General features: G+C 38.3%; 1 protein-coding gene across 1 annotated transcript in view; it reads left to right on the top strand.

Moving 5' to 3' along the window:
- The window catches only part of LRP1B (LDL receptor related protein 1B), a 1,362,068-nt gene extending 1,347,356 nt beyond the window's left edge, over positions 1 to 14,712 (top strand). The window contains exons 88-92 of the mRNA XM_089779714.1: positions 497 to 573; positions 2,699 to 2,789; positions 4,439 to 4,583; positions 6,079 to 6,177; positions 13,387 to 14,712. Coding sequence (XP_089635840.1) covers positions 497 to 573; positions 2,699 to 2,789; positions 4,439 to 4,583; positions 6,079 to 6,177; positions 13,387 to 13,527 — 553 coding nt within the window. The 3' untranslated portion in view covers positions 13,528 to 14,712. The remainder of the gene's footprint in view (positions 1 to 496; positions 574 to 2,698; positions 2,790 to 4,438; positions 4,584 to 6,078; positions 6,178 to 13,386) is intronic.
- Positions 14,713 to 16,335: the final 1,623 nt, after the last annotated feature.

The raw sequence follows: 16,335 nt of genomic DNA, 5'->3' as shown, positions 1-16,335 counted from the left end.
AGATGCTTCATTTCATACAGCTACTTATCTCTGTCTTTTAAACTAAAATGAATAAAATCAAATTGCAGATGTCCTGCTATAACATACTGACGATATAAAAATGAAATTAAAATCATACCTAGTGTATGCATGCTAATGTTAATAAACACTGGTAAAATTGACTGTGTTTATACATTTGTGATTGACTTTATAATAATTGTGTAACATTTATAATTTCGTAAAAGTGACCACATGCTTAAAAGTGCAATAACAATAAAAAGTGTTTGAAGTTGAAACCAACAGTTTGTAAAATAGTGAAGAAAGGAAACAATGAAAAGTGTTCACAATGTCATGCCACAATATTGAGAACCTCTTTACATAAAGCTTATTGTTCATTTTGTAAAATGGCTCTTATCATTCATGTTCCTTTTGAGAAGATTTTGGTGGTCTCTTTAATAGGTTACTGTGTTAACAGCCATTATCCATTAATTTTACCATCTTAATTGGATCTTTTTAGATGTTCAGCCAACTGGTCAGGCACTCAGTGTGAGAGGCCAGCTCCCAAGAGCAGCAAGTCTGACAATATCAGTACAAGTAAGTGCTTCATATTAACTACTGCAGCTTGTAAAATATTTTTACATTTAAAAGTGATACACTCATGATAGTATATGAATAGTATAGTTTACTCATTTTAGTATATGAGCATAGGAAGTAATGTGCTGCAGATTCCATTCTTTATTGGCAAAGATTTTGCTCTTATTTCCAATATTTTATTCATATGCAATTCTACATAAAACATTTTACAGTACTGCCAAACTATGGCATAATTTATATGCCCACTTCTTTAAACCCAGCATGAGTTTTTCTTAGAAGCAGCATTAGCGAGTGACAAATGCTTGGTGAAATTCACTCCTGTGGAGAGACTTACCACAAGGTTTATGACCATCGAAGTCATGCTTAAAGACTCAAAATAGGATTTAAGTGGTTCATAGGCTTTGCATTTGCTCTGCCTACACAATGGTATAATTTGCATACTGGGCTAATCATCCTGAAAGTGTGGATTGTTCCTTTAAATAAAATTAATACACATGCAGATTAAGCAGACTAGAACAATATTGGCACCCAAGGGTTTGTCTACATGCACATATAGTTTGCTGCAGGTAGGGATTTAAATTTACCTCACACCAGCTTGTCGCACACTAAATGTTCACGTAGACCCTACTGTTGTGTACATACACTTTAATCTGCTCCCATTTCAAAGTGGTGTACATCAAAGCACTCTGAAAAATTGCTAATAAGCATCAGTAGGGTCCACACAGAAAGTTAATGTGGGGTAGGCACTGCAAGGTAGATTCACTCCTCAGCTTCCCATGGACTAAAGATTCACATAGACAAGCTCTTAAACTGAATGAATTGGCTGTCGTGTTTTCAATATGTGGATGATACTTAATTTTACATCTCAGTTAGAATGAATCCAGTTGAGAAGTAGAACAAATGATCAGATAGCGGAGTGCAATTTAGCCTAGGCAAGACAAATAATGCTGATGGGGTGGGGCAAGCAGACAGAAGATTTGGTAGAATCTATATCAAATACCTTTTACTGAAGCAGCACAAATTCATTTGTAATATAGTTGTTCAACTCTGGTGTGGTGTTAGGTCCCATATGGCTCTTGGAAGCTAAGGTAGTAGCCGTAGTTAAGTGTATTTTTGTTGTTGTTTGCTCATGGTAGGATAAGCATGAACTTTTCTCTGGGGTGTGGATCTTGCCACAAATATCCATGCCTTTATCTCCTCAAGATTAGATTGATGTGATTTTTTTTCTTGAGGGGCCATGCAAAAGCTGAATGCAGCAGTATGCTTATTAAGTGGAGATTCATATTGAAAATACATTGAATTAATGCTCTGCCATCTAACCTGGCTTTCAATAATCTTCCAGGTAGAATTCAAGGGCATTACAGGCAGTTCTTTGTTTCTATTGTGATTTTTATTATGTAGGATAGCTACCCAGAGCACTAAATGCCTTTAGCTGCATGTTACAAATATAAATAGACTGCCAATATCATTTTAATTTTTCACAAGGGATGGGTTGACATTTTAAAGTACATTTGTGACCTTCACCATAGAGGTCCATAAAGTATAACAATAGACTCGAAGGATACTTTCATTGTAACAACATATGCAATCCATAAGTGTTTATAACAAACTTTCCTTTTGTTTGCTAAATACCTGTGTTAGAATTGTGCAACACATAGCAGGACACCTATAAGCAGGACACCTTATACCTGAGAATAGTCTCTCTGACTACTGTGCAATTGTTTGCAACATGACCGGGCTGATAGTACCCTTCTCTTTCTTATATTGTTTTTATAAAACTGTCAAGCATAAGGCTACTATGCCTTATTTTACTTCTACATCCGACACTATTGCGGTTATCAACATAACTAGATTATTGGCTTTCAATGGCAGATCTGTGAAATGCAGGTATCATGGATGAAGTTGTTTAGAATATGTGTAGGGATACCTATATTGCCTTTTCATTTTCAATATTAGGTCCTCCAGTAAATAAATCTTTCTGTTACCTAAATAGAAATCACTGCCCTCTTATTAAAAGGGTAAACTAAACTAACACTTTGAGTTTAGTAGATTTTAGCAACTGTACCACATTTAGAAATCATTGGATTTACACTAGTGTATTCCATGTTCTTTCTTCTTCCTACAGGAAGCATTGCAATTGTTGTTCCTCTTGTTCTCTTGGTGACTTTGATCACTACTCTGGTAATTGGTCTACTACTTTGTAAAAGAAAACGAAGGTAAGTAATGTTGTAACATACTGGAAATTCAAAGATTCCAGGTAATATCAATGGCTGTAAATCAAGCATTTCAAAAGATTGTGAAAATATACATAATTAAACTAATAGGCCCACTCTTAAATCCACATTTTTAAATGTGGCCTTGATTTTGTTTTCTCACATTGAGATGCCTTGTGCCCGTTTTCCAGAAGTGATGAGTTGGGAAAATTCCACCTGAAAACAGTTCAAGCACTCAGCAACTTTGAAAATTAGAACCTACATATCTCAGACTGGGCACCAAAAGTTGAAGGGCCCAAAATCAGTGGCCACTTTGAAAAATTTGGGTCTATGCCTAAAACATCTGTTATCTGTCTCATGGTTATCTGAGATATGACGAGAAGCATGCAAGCAGTAATGCTAAAATATAGAATAGAAATTAATTGAAATGCTTAGCAATCTGAGGACTTATATGGCACCAATCACTGTGTTTAGATAGTGTTTAAAGAGTGATACAGAAAGTGGTTTGGATAAAATAAATACCTAAAAAGCTATTCATACTTTATTTCTTTAAATTTGAAAAAGTGTGATTAAATTTTCTTTTCTGTTGAAAAAAAGACCTGAAAGTCTTAAGAGACATTATTGTTTAACATATATATGGTACTGTAAAATATGATGCATGTTTTAAATATCTTCCTGGAAGTGGATTTTTCTGTTCCATTTTTCTGTGTCTTTGGGAAATAGATACTCTCACGGGTCAGCTTGGTTTAAGACTAGGAAGTTCATTCCTAACTTAAAAAATATATCTCAAACATTACCAGTGCCATAGTCCCTTCCCCATTGTTCTGTCTCAACTCAGTAGAGCCTCCTGTCTCAGAATGGTATTTCTAAAACTGGGCTTTCAACCCTGATGTTAAAAATTCACTTATTACCTTACCAGTGAAAATAACCGGATTCACCTATGGGAGAATGTTGGATCCTTTTAAAGGTGTTTCCCCATATGTAATCCAATTTGAAAGTTAAGACAGCTGTCTCTCACTTTGCACCTATGTTACTTGAGCTAAATTTGTCAATAACTACCAACAAGTACTCCAGCAAGTTAAGTTTCGACAGATACATAACTTCCATAATGAAACCATGTTCCCAGGTTCCCATGTTAAGTGCATATGGATTGAGACACAAATAAGTAAGCAGATAACCCTGCTGCTTTACCAGGAAAGACAGAAACATTGTCATCCCATTGGATTCCTCAGAGAGACAAAAGCAGAGAAAACTTCACTGGCAGATTCTGCTCTCTTTGACTATTGAAAAAAATCTTGCAATGAATTTATGATGCTTTCCCTGGGAACTAGGGTGAATTCAGCCATATTGACAGGGGACATAAGAGCCATAACCAATGGGGCAGTGAATTCCTTGACTCCACACAGCTATAAACTCACTTATAAAGCTACTTCCTTAATGTGCCCCAGCTCAACCAGTGCTCACAGTGCTACATATTTCCCTTGATTTCCTGATAGGCCTTCAGGAATAGGCTCCTTTATTTATTTATGTATTTATTTATTTATTTGAGGTACTTTCTCAGTCTATAAAGCTGTTAAATAATATTTTTGGTATGTTTCATTCTTGAAGTGACTTGAAAATACTAGCCCCCTTTGTTTGTTTATATATACTAGGACAAAAACTATCCGAAGACAACCAATGATAAATGGAGGAATGAATGTAGAAATTGGTAATCCCTCATACAATATGTATGAGGTGGGCCATGAACATAATGAAAGCGGACTTTTAGATCCAGATTTCACAGTAAACCCAGAAAAGGTAGTACTATTTTTTCAATGACTATTTGTTTTATGTATTGAAATGAATACCTTTACATCAAATTAGCATGATTTTTCTCTCAAATGAAGTCTTGTATAATAATGGCATATGTTTGGGTTTGTCTGTTCATTCTGTATGATGAACATAAAATCAATTAAAGTGTAACTAGTGACAACATTATAGATTCTATGCATTGTCTATTTAGCACCCCAGTATATGTTGAGATGTTCTTTTGTGGTAGTCTGCATTCTCTGGATATTAAATTAAAAGTGAACTGTGAACTGAGACAGACAAAATCCTTGGACCTCTTGGCCAAACTAAAGTACGAGCTCATCATTCAAATCTTCTTTACTTAAATTCCAGAAACATTTTGGACTTTCTAGACCTTCTAGACCAGCAGCGAGGAGTCCTGTGGCACCTTATAGACTAACTGAAGTGTAGGAGCATAAGCTTTCATGGGCAAAGAACCACTTCGTCAGATGCATGCGTGCATCTGACGAAGTGGGTCTTTGCCCACGAAAGCTTATGCTCCTACACTTCAGTTAGTCTATAAGGTGCCACAGGACTCCTCGCCGCTTTTGCACATTCAGACTAACATGGCTACCCCTCTGATACTTCTAGACCAGTGTTTCTTAAATTGTTTCATGGTACACCGGTGAATTCTGTTCTCCATGGCAGTTGGAGGTGTGCCACGGAGAACAACAGAATTCAAAATGGCTGCCCTTCTATCCCCACCACTTTTTTTTTTCTCAATAAAAAATCGTTGGTGTGCCTCATAAAAGAAAATTATTGTTTGGTTCTCCCCAGTCTTAAAAAGTTAAGAAACTCTGAGCTAGACTTTCTAATGGTAATGCATTACTAGCTCTTATGCTTTACAAATGTTAAGATGCTGCATTTGTAAATCTAAGCTTAATTTTGGTTACTTCCAAAAATACAAGTGATTCAGAGGTTTAATATATTAGCTGTACTACATAAAAAGAGCATTGCTTTTGACTCTCAGTTGTGTCATTTATAGGAGCACTGCTGCTCAGTGGTAGAGCTTCTGAGTGATGTGGAACTGGATGAACAGAGTAATGGTTCAATAGCTTTCTTAGAGCGATCAGTAGTCAGATGCATCCTACGGGACACCTATCATTCTCTGGCACATTTGACAAAGCAATAACTGGCTTACAGTTGTCGCTATGAATGTCACTACACTGTCACCCAGTCAACGTGCAACATATCACAGGGAAGCTGAACATATAGTATATCCACTGGTTCCTAGGCACATGACTGACTGATTGTTAAACCCAACTGTAATATTTTATAGAAAATGCTTAGTGCTGGCCTCATGCTGAATATAAAAATCATCCAAACTAAAGTCTTCATGGCAGTTTTCATTGTGGAAGACTAGTAGTTGTATTTAGCCAGTGCACTGCTTATTAAAAATGTCAACCTGCAAATGGAAAATTCAGTGTTATTAGCACAGAAACTAAACTATTCTGTTTATATGCAGGCCAGGTATATAGGGGGAGGGTCCACAGCATTCAAGCTTCCCCACACAGCACCACCAATCTACCTAAACTCTGATTTGAAAGGACCGCTCTCTGCAGGGGTGAGAAATGATAATTCACTTCCCATGCTCATTCCATCCTGTCCCCTTTCTGTGAAAAGTTTGTATATGTTATGTTAGAATAGCACCATTTTTGTTCATGTTTTCATTAGCAAGAAACAATTTACAAGTAGAAATAAAATTTCTATTTGGTTCATCTATGCCTATATTTCATCTTTGTCATGATAATGTTGGTCTAAAATGTCAAATTGAAAATGTATGTTTAAAAATACAGCAATGAGTAAATTATAACTTTTGTAAAACCTTATAAAAATGAAACCAACCACATAAACATACCAAACAGTGATAGGCATTTAAGAGTGAGATAAGATTAAAAAGGAAATGAAATTATTTTCTACTACTTTAAAGGGTATTTGAATGCATGAAGCTGAACAATTTCTGTACATCTTAACAATTTATTAATAGATTGGTTAAATTTCAATAAATTGTATTGCAAGTGACAACTAAGTTAACAAAACATATAGCTTAGTTTCAGTAAACCAGAGCAAAATCTCTTTAAAAGGTTATTGAAAATTGTAAAAAAATTAAAAGAGAGGGACATTAATATGCTTGATACCCCTTCATATCAAAAGATTTATGTATTCCTCCTTGTCTCATTTGCATTATTGTATGATTTAATTTAATGTATTTTGTATGGTTTAAAAAGTACAATACTGTCCAGGAGAGACAACACACCTAGTGGATAGGAGAACTAGGTTATAATTCCAGCTCTGAGACTGAGTTAAATTACTTTACTTGTCACTCAGACCATTCACTTTTCTATACCTTAGTTTTCCCCGATGCATAATATCTGCCTCAGACAATTATTAGGGGATAATTCCTTGTTTTAATGTACTTTGAAATCTCTAGAAGACACAATATAAATGCTAAGTATGATTCTTCTTTATAATTATGGTATTGGTAATCAAATGAAAAGTCCTATCAATGCAAATAAAAACTGCAGTTCTGTGTCATCTCTAATCACTGGGGTTGCACAGGTGTAACTGAAGGTAGAATTCACTCCTAGATATTACTTCAGCAGGTGACAGTAGTGACAGATGGCAGAACAAGGAGCAATGTCTCCAGTTACAGTTGGGGAGGTCTAGGTTGGATATTAGGATAAACTATTTCATTAGGAGGGTGGTGAAGTACTGGAATGGGTTGCCTGGGGAGGTGGTGGAATCTCCATCCCTAGAGGTTTTTAAGTCTCAGCTTGACAAAGCCCCAGCTGGGTTGACTTAGCTGGGATTGGTCCTGCCATAGGCAGGGGGCTAGACTTGATGATATCCTGAGGTATCTTCCAGCTCTATGATTCTATAATATATTTGTGTTGTGACCTATTAATATAGAGCAGTGTTTCCCAATTTTATTTGGCCATGGAACGCTTTTAAACTCGGAAGAATTTCGAGGAACCCCTAGGGAAAATTTATCGAGCAAAAAAAAAAAAAGAGAAAAGAGCCACCGGACCTGAGCTCCATGATACCCCCTTTCCCTCCGCCAGGCCCCCAGGAAAACAGTCTCCTATATGGAGCTGAAAAAGTAGACCACAAATAAGTAAGGATAATAATAATAAACAAATGCTAAATAAGGTTATGAGATTAACATTTAGCTTAATTGCACATATTTAAAAACAAAAATCACATTTAATGTGTACAAAAAATAAAGCTAAAAAACTAATATGAATTATATTGGCAGTTTTCAATGTGAAGAGTGTTTTTCTTCTTTTCTTGGCAAATTTTGTTTATATTTTGTTTAATACTAAAAAGTTAGATTTGCATATCTGGCGCTGCATTCAGTCGATTTCTGTATTTTGTTTTTGTTGCTGCATAATTTGAGAACCCAGTTTCACCCAAGCATGTGCTGGTGAATGTTAACAACTGAAGAATTGCACGTCTTGATAAAGCTGAATATTCTTGACATAAGCCGCCCCAAAATGTAATCAGAGAAACTTCTTTACATTTTTGTATTAATTGGCCAGCTGAAGTGATTTCAATTAGGTTTCCATAATTTTGCATAGAAAAACTGACTGGCTTTCCAGTTATACTTAGTGGATTTGAAATCTAGTTATTGCTGTCATTTATGGTTGGAAAATACTTCATTATGTTTGTGTATAAATCACAAAGATGACCTGCAATGTCCTGGCCAGGAAGACGAGTACAGGAGAAAGCTTGAGGCAGAGTTGTCTGGCCAGGAAGAAAGGTACAGGAGGGTCTTGGAGCAGGTTGTCTGGCCAGGAGGGAGGGCACAGGAGGGGTCTTGGGGCAGGGTGTCAGAGCAAGCTAGGAATGCGGGGTCTTGGCAGGGAGAGGGGAGTGAGGGGCATATGGGTTCAGGGTCTGGGCATAAGGGGGATGCTTATCTGTCTTCGCACCCTGCTATTGCAGGGAAAGCCTCCAGGAAGCATGGTCTGGTTCCTGGGGGTGGGGGAAGGGAGGGAGCTCAGTCCCCCATCCCCACCCTGCCCATGCAGCGGGGAACCCAGCATAGCTTCAGCACCAAGTCATGCTTCCCGCTGGCATGCCGGGGATGGGAGTAGAAACTCTGACCTTTCCCACCAGATCAAACTCTGCCACTTTCCCAGCAGGCTGGGGAGGAGCTCAGGGGAGAGAGAGCAGCAGCACATGGGGGGCAGCAGAGCCTAAGCGTGCTCCAGGTGTGGGGGAGCAGCAGAGCCTGAGCCGAATTCCACGCAGGTGGCAGTTTTAAAATGCTGCGGTCCAAGAGTGGTTCCTCAGCCCTGGCTATCCCTCCCCCTTCCAGCAGCAGCAGCCGCTATAAAAGCGGCTGCCTGCACACAAGGCGGAGGCAGCTTCAGGGCATTGGAACAGGACAGTCCTGCGGGTGAGGAGGGGCCATGCTGTGCGCGGGGGAGGGGCAGCCATAGTGGGTGGTGGAGCGGCCAAAGCCGTGCGCCCTCATAAGCTCATCCTCACCTGCAAAGCCCCAATGGGAGCTGCCTACAGGTTCTGCAGGGGGCAGGAGAGCAGAATTTTTTCACAGAACCCATGGTTCCACGGAGCACCATTTGGCAAACACTGATATAGAGGTAGGAGGTTTTTGTTTCATTTTTTTCAGTGTGACTTACCTCTTTCTATAATACAAGGAAGTGTAGAACTCCAGACAATCAGATAATTATTTGAAATGGCAGATATGCCGCTTCTGATCCATCTAAGTTACTATGATTGCTGCAGTGAGCCAAGCCATAAAAAGACTTCAAATCCTGGCTTCTTATTTGGTTAGGGGGAACAGAGAAATTAGGTTTTGAAACCTTTGCTCTGTCTCATTAGGCAAAAGAGTGGTGAAGCAAGTTAAGAAATACCAAAGTAGGTGCTCCTGACCACAGGAAACTTTGTGATCTGTGATGAATTAGGCACCCTTCCCAGTGACTATATATATAAAGTGGAGAAATCAGATGTTATAGCATAGGCAATCCTCTGTTGAGATAACTGAGTTATAATGGGTCATAAAAGGGGAAATTCACATACACATCCTCCACTCATCCATATATTTAGTGGTAGTTCAGTATTTCTCTCATGTATTGTAGCCACCTAGGCTGTGTCCAGACTCCATGCCTCCGTCGACGGAGGCATGTAGATTAGCCAGCTCGGAAGAGGGAAATGAAGCCGCGATTAAAATAATCGCGGCTTCATTTAAATTTAAATGGCTGCCCCGATCTGCCGATCAGCTGTTTGTCGGCAGATCGGGAGAGTCTGGACGCGATGCCCCGACAAAGAAGCCTTTCTTCATCGACACAGGTAAACCTGGTTTCACGAGGCTTACCTGTGTCGATGAAGAAAGGCTTCTTTGTCGGGGCATCGCGTCCAGACTCTCCCGATCTGCCGACAAACAGCTGATCGGCAGATCGGGGCAGCCATTTAAATTTAAATGAAGCCGCGATTATTTTAATCGCGGCTTCATTTCCCTCTTCCGAGCTGGCTAATCTACATGCCTCCGTCGACGGAGGCATGGAGTCTGGACACAGCCCTAGAGCTCTAGTCATGGAACAGACCCTCACTGCTCGGTGCTGTACAAACATAGAACAAAAAGCTGATCCTCCCTTGAAGGAGCATATTATCTAAGTAAAGGACAAAAGATATTACAGGTAGGGGAGTAGAAGGAAAGGAAGAGCCATATTAGGGCCAGACAACAGTCAAAACACAGAAGCATTCTAACCCATTGTCAAGTTTTTTTATAGGTATCATGATAAAGGAAGGGTTTGAGAAGGGATTTGAAGTGACATAATAAGTAGACTTGGCAGAATTAGATTTTGTAAATAATAAAATAATTTGAACAGGTAACATCAATATTTATTTTTGCTTTTTTAGTTTTATCAATTTAAATTGTTTGTTGCCCAAAACTATGGATTTTAAACATTTTTTACATTTTAATCAATTTGCGATTTCACAGTTGAGGGATATTATAAGGAGGCTGTTGGACAACAATCATTTAATGACAATGGAAGCTGTGATTCAAAAAGTTAAAGCTTTAACCATTACAACACAAATTGGCAATATCACATGTCAAAATACAATCAGTAAATACTCGTAAATCAAATTGCAGTAAGTTCTCAAACAGCACTTTTCTCAGTTTGCCCATCTGTAATTTTCGGTGATCTATGGAAATATTTTTTCATCTGTTTGTGCTGTATGGGGACAACATTTATCAACATTTACCAATAAAAACCTAACCTTTCCAAACCTAACAATGAGGTAGCTTTGCAGATATTTACAGGAGCTGCCTCTTGGAGGTATAATCTAGAAGAAAGCACAAAGGTGCTCATTTGAAAATACAGCAAGTTTACTTATTGCTTTGCAGAACAGAGATCAACTTAAGCACATATTTAAGTCACATTGATTTGGACTGTGGTTTAATCCTTAAACTAGCAAAACTATTGCTATTGAGAAGATACTTCTATATTTGCAGATACTACAATATCAGTTATGATCTCTTATTTAAGTTACAAAATGATAGCAGATTTGGTCGGCCAAATGAATATTAGGGTGCATTAGGAGGAACATTTTCAGCAGATCTAGAGAAGTTATTATTCCCCTTTATTCGGCTCTTGTGAGGCCACATCTGGAGTATTGTGTCCAATTCTGGGGGCCCCACTATACAAAGGATGTGGATGCATTGGACAGGGTCCAGTGGAGGACAACTAAAATGATTAGGGGGCTGGAGCACATGACCTGGGAGGAGAGGCTGAGGGCTCTCTTATTTAGTCTGCAGAAGAGAGGAATGTGTGTGGGGGGGGCGGGGGGAGGCGGGATTTGATAGCAGCCTTCAACTTCCTGAAGAGAGGTTCCAAAGAAGATGGAGAGAGGCTGTTCTCAGTAGTGGCGGATGGCAGAACAAGGAGAAAAGGTCTCAAGTTACAGTTGGGGAGGTCTAGGTTGGATATTAGGAAAAAATATTTCATTAGGAGGGTAGTGAAGCACTGGAATGGGTTATCTAGGGAGGTGGTGGAATCTCCATCCCTACAGGTTTTTAAGTCCTGGCTTAACAAAGCCCTGGCTGGGATGATTTAGTTGGGGTTGGTCCTGCTTTGGGCAGGGAGCTGGACTTGATGACCTTCTGAGGTCTCTTCCAGCTCTATGATTCTATGACTGGCCAGATGCCAAGATCTTATAACAGTCTGTAGGAATCTGTTGGTTACAGATTGTCTGACTACACCAAAAGAAGGACAGGACACATTTGGCATATGTTTAATCAGATCACAACTTTGGTATTACATGTGTGGGACTACCTGTAAGATAAAAATGTACAGTGCAAGCAACACCCCATTTATTCTGTAGCTACCCAGGGGATTTTCACCAACTCCCCCTCTTTTTCCATCCAAGTACCTTTCAGCACATCTTTTGTTGGGGCTCTACCATCCATCCCCATCATATAAGAGTTAAGATGGGGTATATAAATTGGCACACCGTTCCTAAAATTCCCTTTACTAATATTTTTAATCTCTTTTCAAGCCATTTATCCAGTCACTGTATACCTTTCCTATGGTATACCTGGACTGGACATCCACCACAAGGAGGCACCAGCAGGTACACCTGCCTGGCTAGACATATTCTCCTTTGCTTTTGGAGCTACTCTCCCATGCCTTCTTTACCACACTCTCCTTCCCTTTTTCTTACTGCCCTGCTTCCATGGGGAGCCAAGCTGAGACATGCTGGAGTGTTGTATTCCCTCCTGATTCAACCTGCTCTGTGTAAGAGGGAGGCTTCAGCCACAGAGCTGTCTTCTTTACTCCTTGAAAAACAATGAATCGTCCTGTAGCACCTTAGGGTATGTCTACACTACCCTCCTAATTCGAATTAGGAGAGTAATGTAGGCATACCGCACTTGCAAATGAAGCCCGGGATTTGAATTTCCCGGGCTTCATTTGCATAAGTTGGGTGCCGCCATTTTTAAATCCTGGTTGGTTCGAACCCCGTGCCGCGCGGCTACACGCGGCATGAACTAGGTAGTTCGGACTAGGCTTCCTAGTTCGGACTAGGAAGCCTAGTCCAAACTACCTAGTTCGTGCCCCATGTGGCCGCGCGGCACGGGGTTCGAACCAGCCGGGATTTAAAAATGGCGGCGCCTGGCTTATGCAAATGAAGCCCGGGAAATTCAAATCCCGGGCTTCATTTGCAAGTGCGGTATGCCTACATTACCCCGCTAGTTCGAACTAGCGGGGTAGTGTAGACATACCCTTAGAGACTAACAAAAAATGTCGATGGTATCATGAGCTTTTGTGGGCCCAACCCACTTCTTCAGATGAATTCATCTGCCCACAGAAGCTCATGATAGTATTTACATTTTTTGTTAGTCAATAAGGTGCTGCAGGATCTATTAGTTTTAAAGTTTTTTTCAGTTACAGACTGACACGGCTATCCCTCTGAACCTTTTTAAATCCTGTATTCCCAGGGGGTGAATCAGCAATTGTACTGACCCTTTTGTAGTAGATTTCATTCTCCTCCCTAGCCCAGCTATAAAGCTCCATTCTTGACATTCCGCATGTACATGTGGACACACACACACACTTAGGTAATGGATTGTCATTCCTAAAGATCTTAACTCTCTGGTAAGATTTGCAGAAACCCAGGTAAATATTAAAGACGCTCAGTTATGCTTTAATATATGTGTTTCCCTTTGTTTTAATGATTCAATTTTCCTTTTCAAACAATAGTTGTTAATCTAAATCACATACTATCTATTTATCTTTTTCCACAGCCGACAAATTACTCCAATCCAGTGTATGCAAAGTTATACATGGATGGGCAAAACTGTCGAAACTCATTAGCAAGTGTTGATGAAAGAAAAGAACTCCTTCCAAAGAAAATAGATATCGGGATAAGGGAGACTGTGGCATAATCCTCTGTTACCTTTTATACTCTGTATAAATGTATAAAATATAAGGATTACTTTTCTATGTACCCAACAGTATTATAATTGTTTTGGCATCAGCATTACCTCTGTTTTTTTTTTGTTTGGTTGATTGTTTTCTGGATTTTTCTTTTGCTGATGACTTTTGACTGACCATTTGTAAGGTATTTTTATGAAAAAGAAACTGCACTACAGTACAATTTACAACAATGCTGCTGATACACCTTTGAAATTTGTTAAAATTAAAAACAACATTTGTTTGTAGTGTGAATATGAGCAATCTATTTTGTATGAACTTTTTTGGTTCAACTTAATCGATGAAGATGATATCTGCACCTTTTGATTATATAGCCTGAAACCTGTAGTACAGCGTGTAATTTTGTTTGTTTAAACAGTGAAAGAATGATTAAAAGGTCTACTCTCTTTGTGCCCATTAGAATTTCATCTCAGATTCTGTTAAAAGTAGATAACTTTTCTTCACACCTGAGACATAACTTGTTTTTAAGATTAGCTTTCAGTTGCCAAGAATTAAGCAAGATTATCAAAACATCTGCATGAACACAAATGAGTGTTTCAGAAATTCAGCGATTGTACATGATATACTAAACATATATTCCATGTCAACATCCTTGTATTGAGTAAAACCTCATAGACCATAGTAGAAATACATCTTGAAAGTAGAAAGACTTTATTTGCTGTGGGACAAGGCCTGTGATCTTCAGCAGTCCTGTAGTACAGTAGCCACCCTAGAGCACAAGAGGGCATTGCCTACACATGTATTATATGTTTATTCACTCAATCACGTGCCACATTGTGTATGATCAGTTCCCCATCGCACACCAAGGAGTTGAACAAAAATGAAATGTAAGCACACACATTGATAACAGTATTCTGATTTACCAAGTTAGAAAAAAAAATCTTTGGCCAGAGATATTAAAGGATCCAAGAGATGGCAGTTTATATTAATGATGGTAGTCTGTGATACCACTGATCAATATTCTATATTATTGAAACGTATTTCAGACCAATTGTGAATTAATTTTAATACTTTGGGTTAAATGTCAAAACCCCATTATCAAGAATGGAGAGTATCAATGTAATTGGTTTCCAGTACTTCCTCTAGTACTGGTTTATTTTATGTAGTTGTTAAGAATAAAAACAAAACAAAATAAATTCCACTTGCCTTTTTGAATTTTCACAGAAATAAGGAGTACAATTGCTTTAAGTTCTAAAAAGAGTTGAAATATTTTATACAGAACTATAAAGGCACAAAATACTTATTTACACAGACATTGTGGAGGGCTTTTTGTTCCTCTGTGGGACAAGTTTGACTTTTTCCTGTCATATTAACCGAAAAGATTAAATATGTTTGTGGTTGCTCTTTATTCCCTTTGTACAAGTATTACAAAAATAACTACTGTTTTATAAAAGATTTTTGTTGTACTATGTGCATGCATACTACCTATTTCTAAATTTTGCCATATTGAGGCCTTTATAAACTTTTGATTTATGTAATACTAGTGCAGGTTTGCTTGGAAAATGTTATGCATATCATAAACTTTTTCAGGTTCTTGTTTAAGTACATTTTTTAAATTGAACAGTATTTTTCATTTTGGTTATAATAGTCATTTTGCCTATGTTTCTACAATGAAGTGTGAAATACTTTATAAAAAAATTGTTGACTGACTTATTTAAATGAAGTTCTACATACTTAATTCATCGTGTTGGGTAATTTTTAAAGTTAGGCCATATGGTTATATAGGCAATATAAAACCCCAAAGGAAATTAAAAGGAAATAAGAAAATACATTTTACAGGGGCCAGGAATACACAAGACCTTGAATAATACCTACCTAGAATACGTAGCTGGAGTTGGCTTACCTTAAACTGAGTTTGGTGGTATTCATACAGCAGGATGCCAACTGGAGCAAACATTCCCGTAGGCTTCCCATAGTCCTTGCACCTGTGAGGAGTACAGATGCCATCTGGAGCTGCCCTCAGCATTTAATTTGGGGTCTATAGTAGACCCGCTAAATTGAACTCCAGAACATTGATCTCTGGCACAGTGAGTGAAGATGTGCCTAGGTAGTAAAATATCGAGTTCAGTTTAAAAAGCCATTTTCTGCTCATTATAAAAACCTCTATCTCAAAGGTTCTGCAATGGTATGAGTGTGCTGATACCTCAGAAAGTTTGTCATCATATTTTATTCCATTGAACATTTCAACCCTACTTTTTCTTTTATAAAATCATTTAGGAAATAAGTATCTTCAGGTAATATTTACCATGTGTAAATAGTCCATCCACTGAATATGTTAGTAAGAAAAAAAATCTAATGAATGTCAGTCTAACTGCTTAGTCTTGCTCTTACTCAAATCACTTGAACCATAACATGACCTTAACTTTTGCATCAGTACTTCTGCTGTTTCCATAGATATGGCTGCTAGTCTTAACGAAGAGCAGATACAGTCAAATTTCTGTTAGTGCATGTCCACATAACGTACTTTTAAAAGTGTAAACTTCTCTCTAATAGTGAGCTAACTCAGTATAGCTGATACAGTACCCAATATTTCTGCACATATTGAAACAGATTCTGAGTTCACACCTGTATATAAATAGAGACTTTATTCACTTTGTGAGGGATAACTACTCACTTAATTGAGTGTAAATGTTATTCCAGATTTATACTGTTGTCATGGAGATAAGAATCTGGCCCTATACCTCAAGGAAAATCTTTGAACCAGATCCTCATCTGTACCTTAAAATCTCTACATTCATGTTGCTAAGTTCTGACTGTTG

Source organism: Pelodiscus sinensis, chromosome 7, assembly GCF_052426305.1.
Source record: "Pelodiscus sinensis isolate ZL-2025 chromosome 7, ASM5242630v1, whole genome shotgun sequence".
In the NCBI taxonomy this organism is placed as follows: Eukaryota; Metazoa; Chordata; order Testudines; family Trionychidae; genus Pelodiscus; species Pelodiscus sinensis.
Note: the sequence above shows the minus strand (reverse complement) of the source record. Positions and strands in the feature narration are given on the sequence as shown.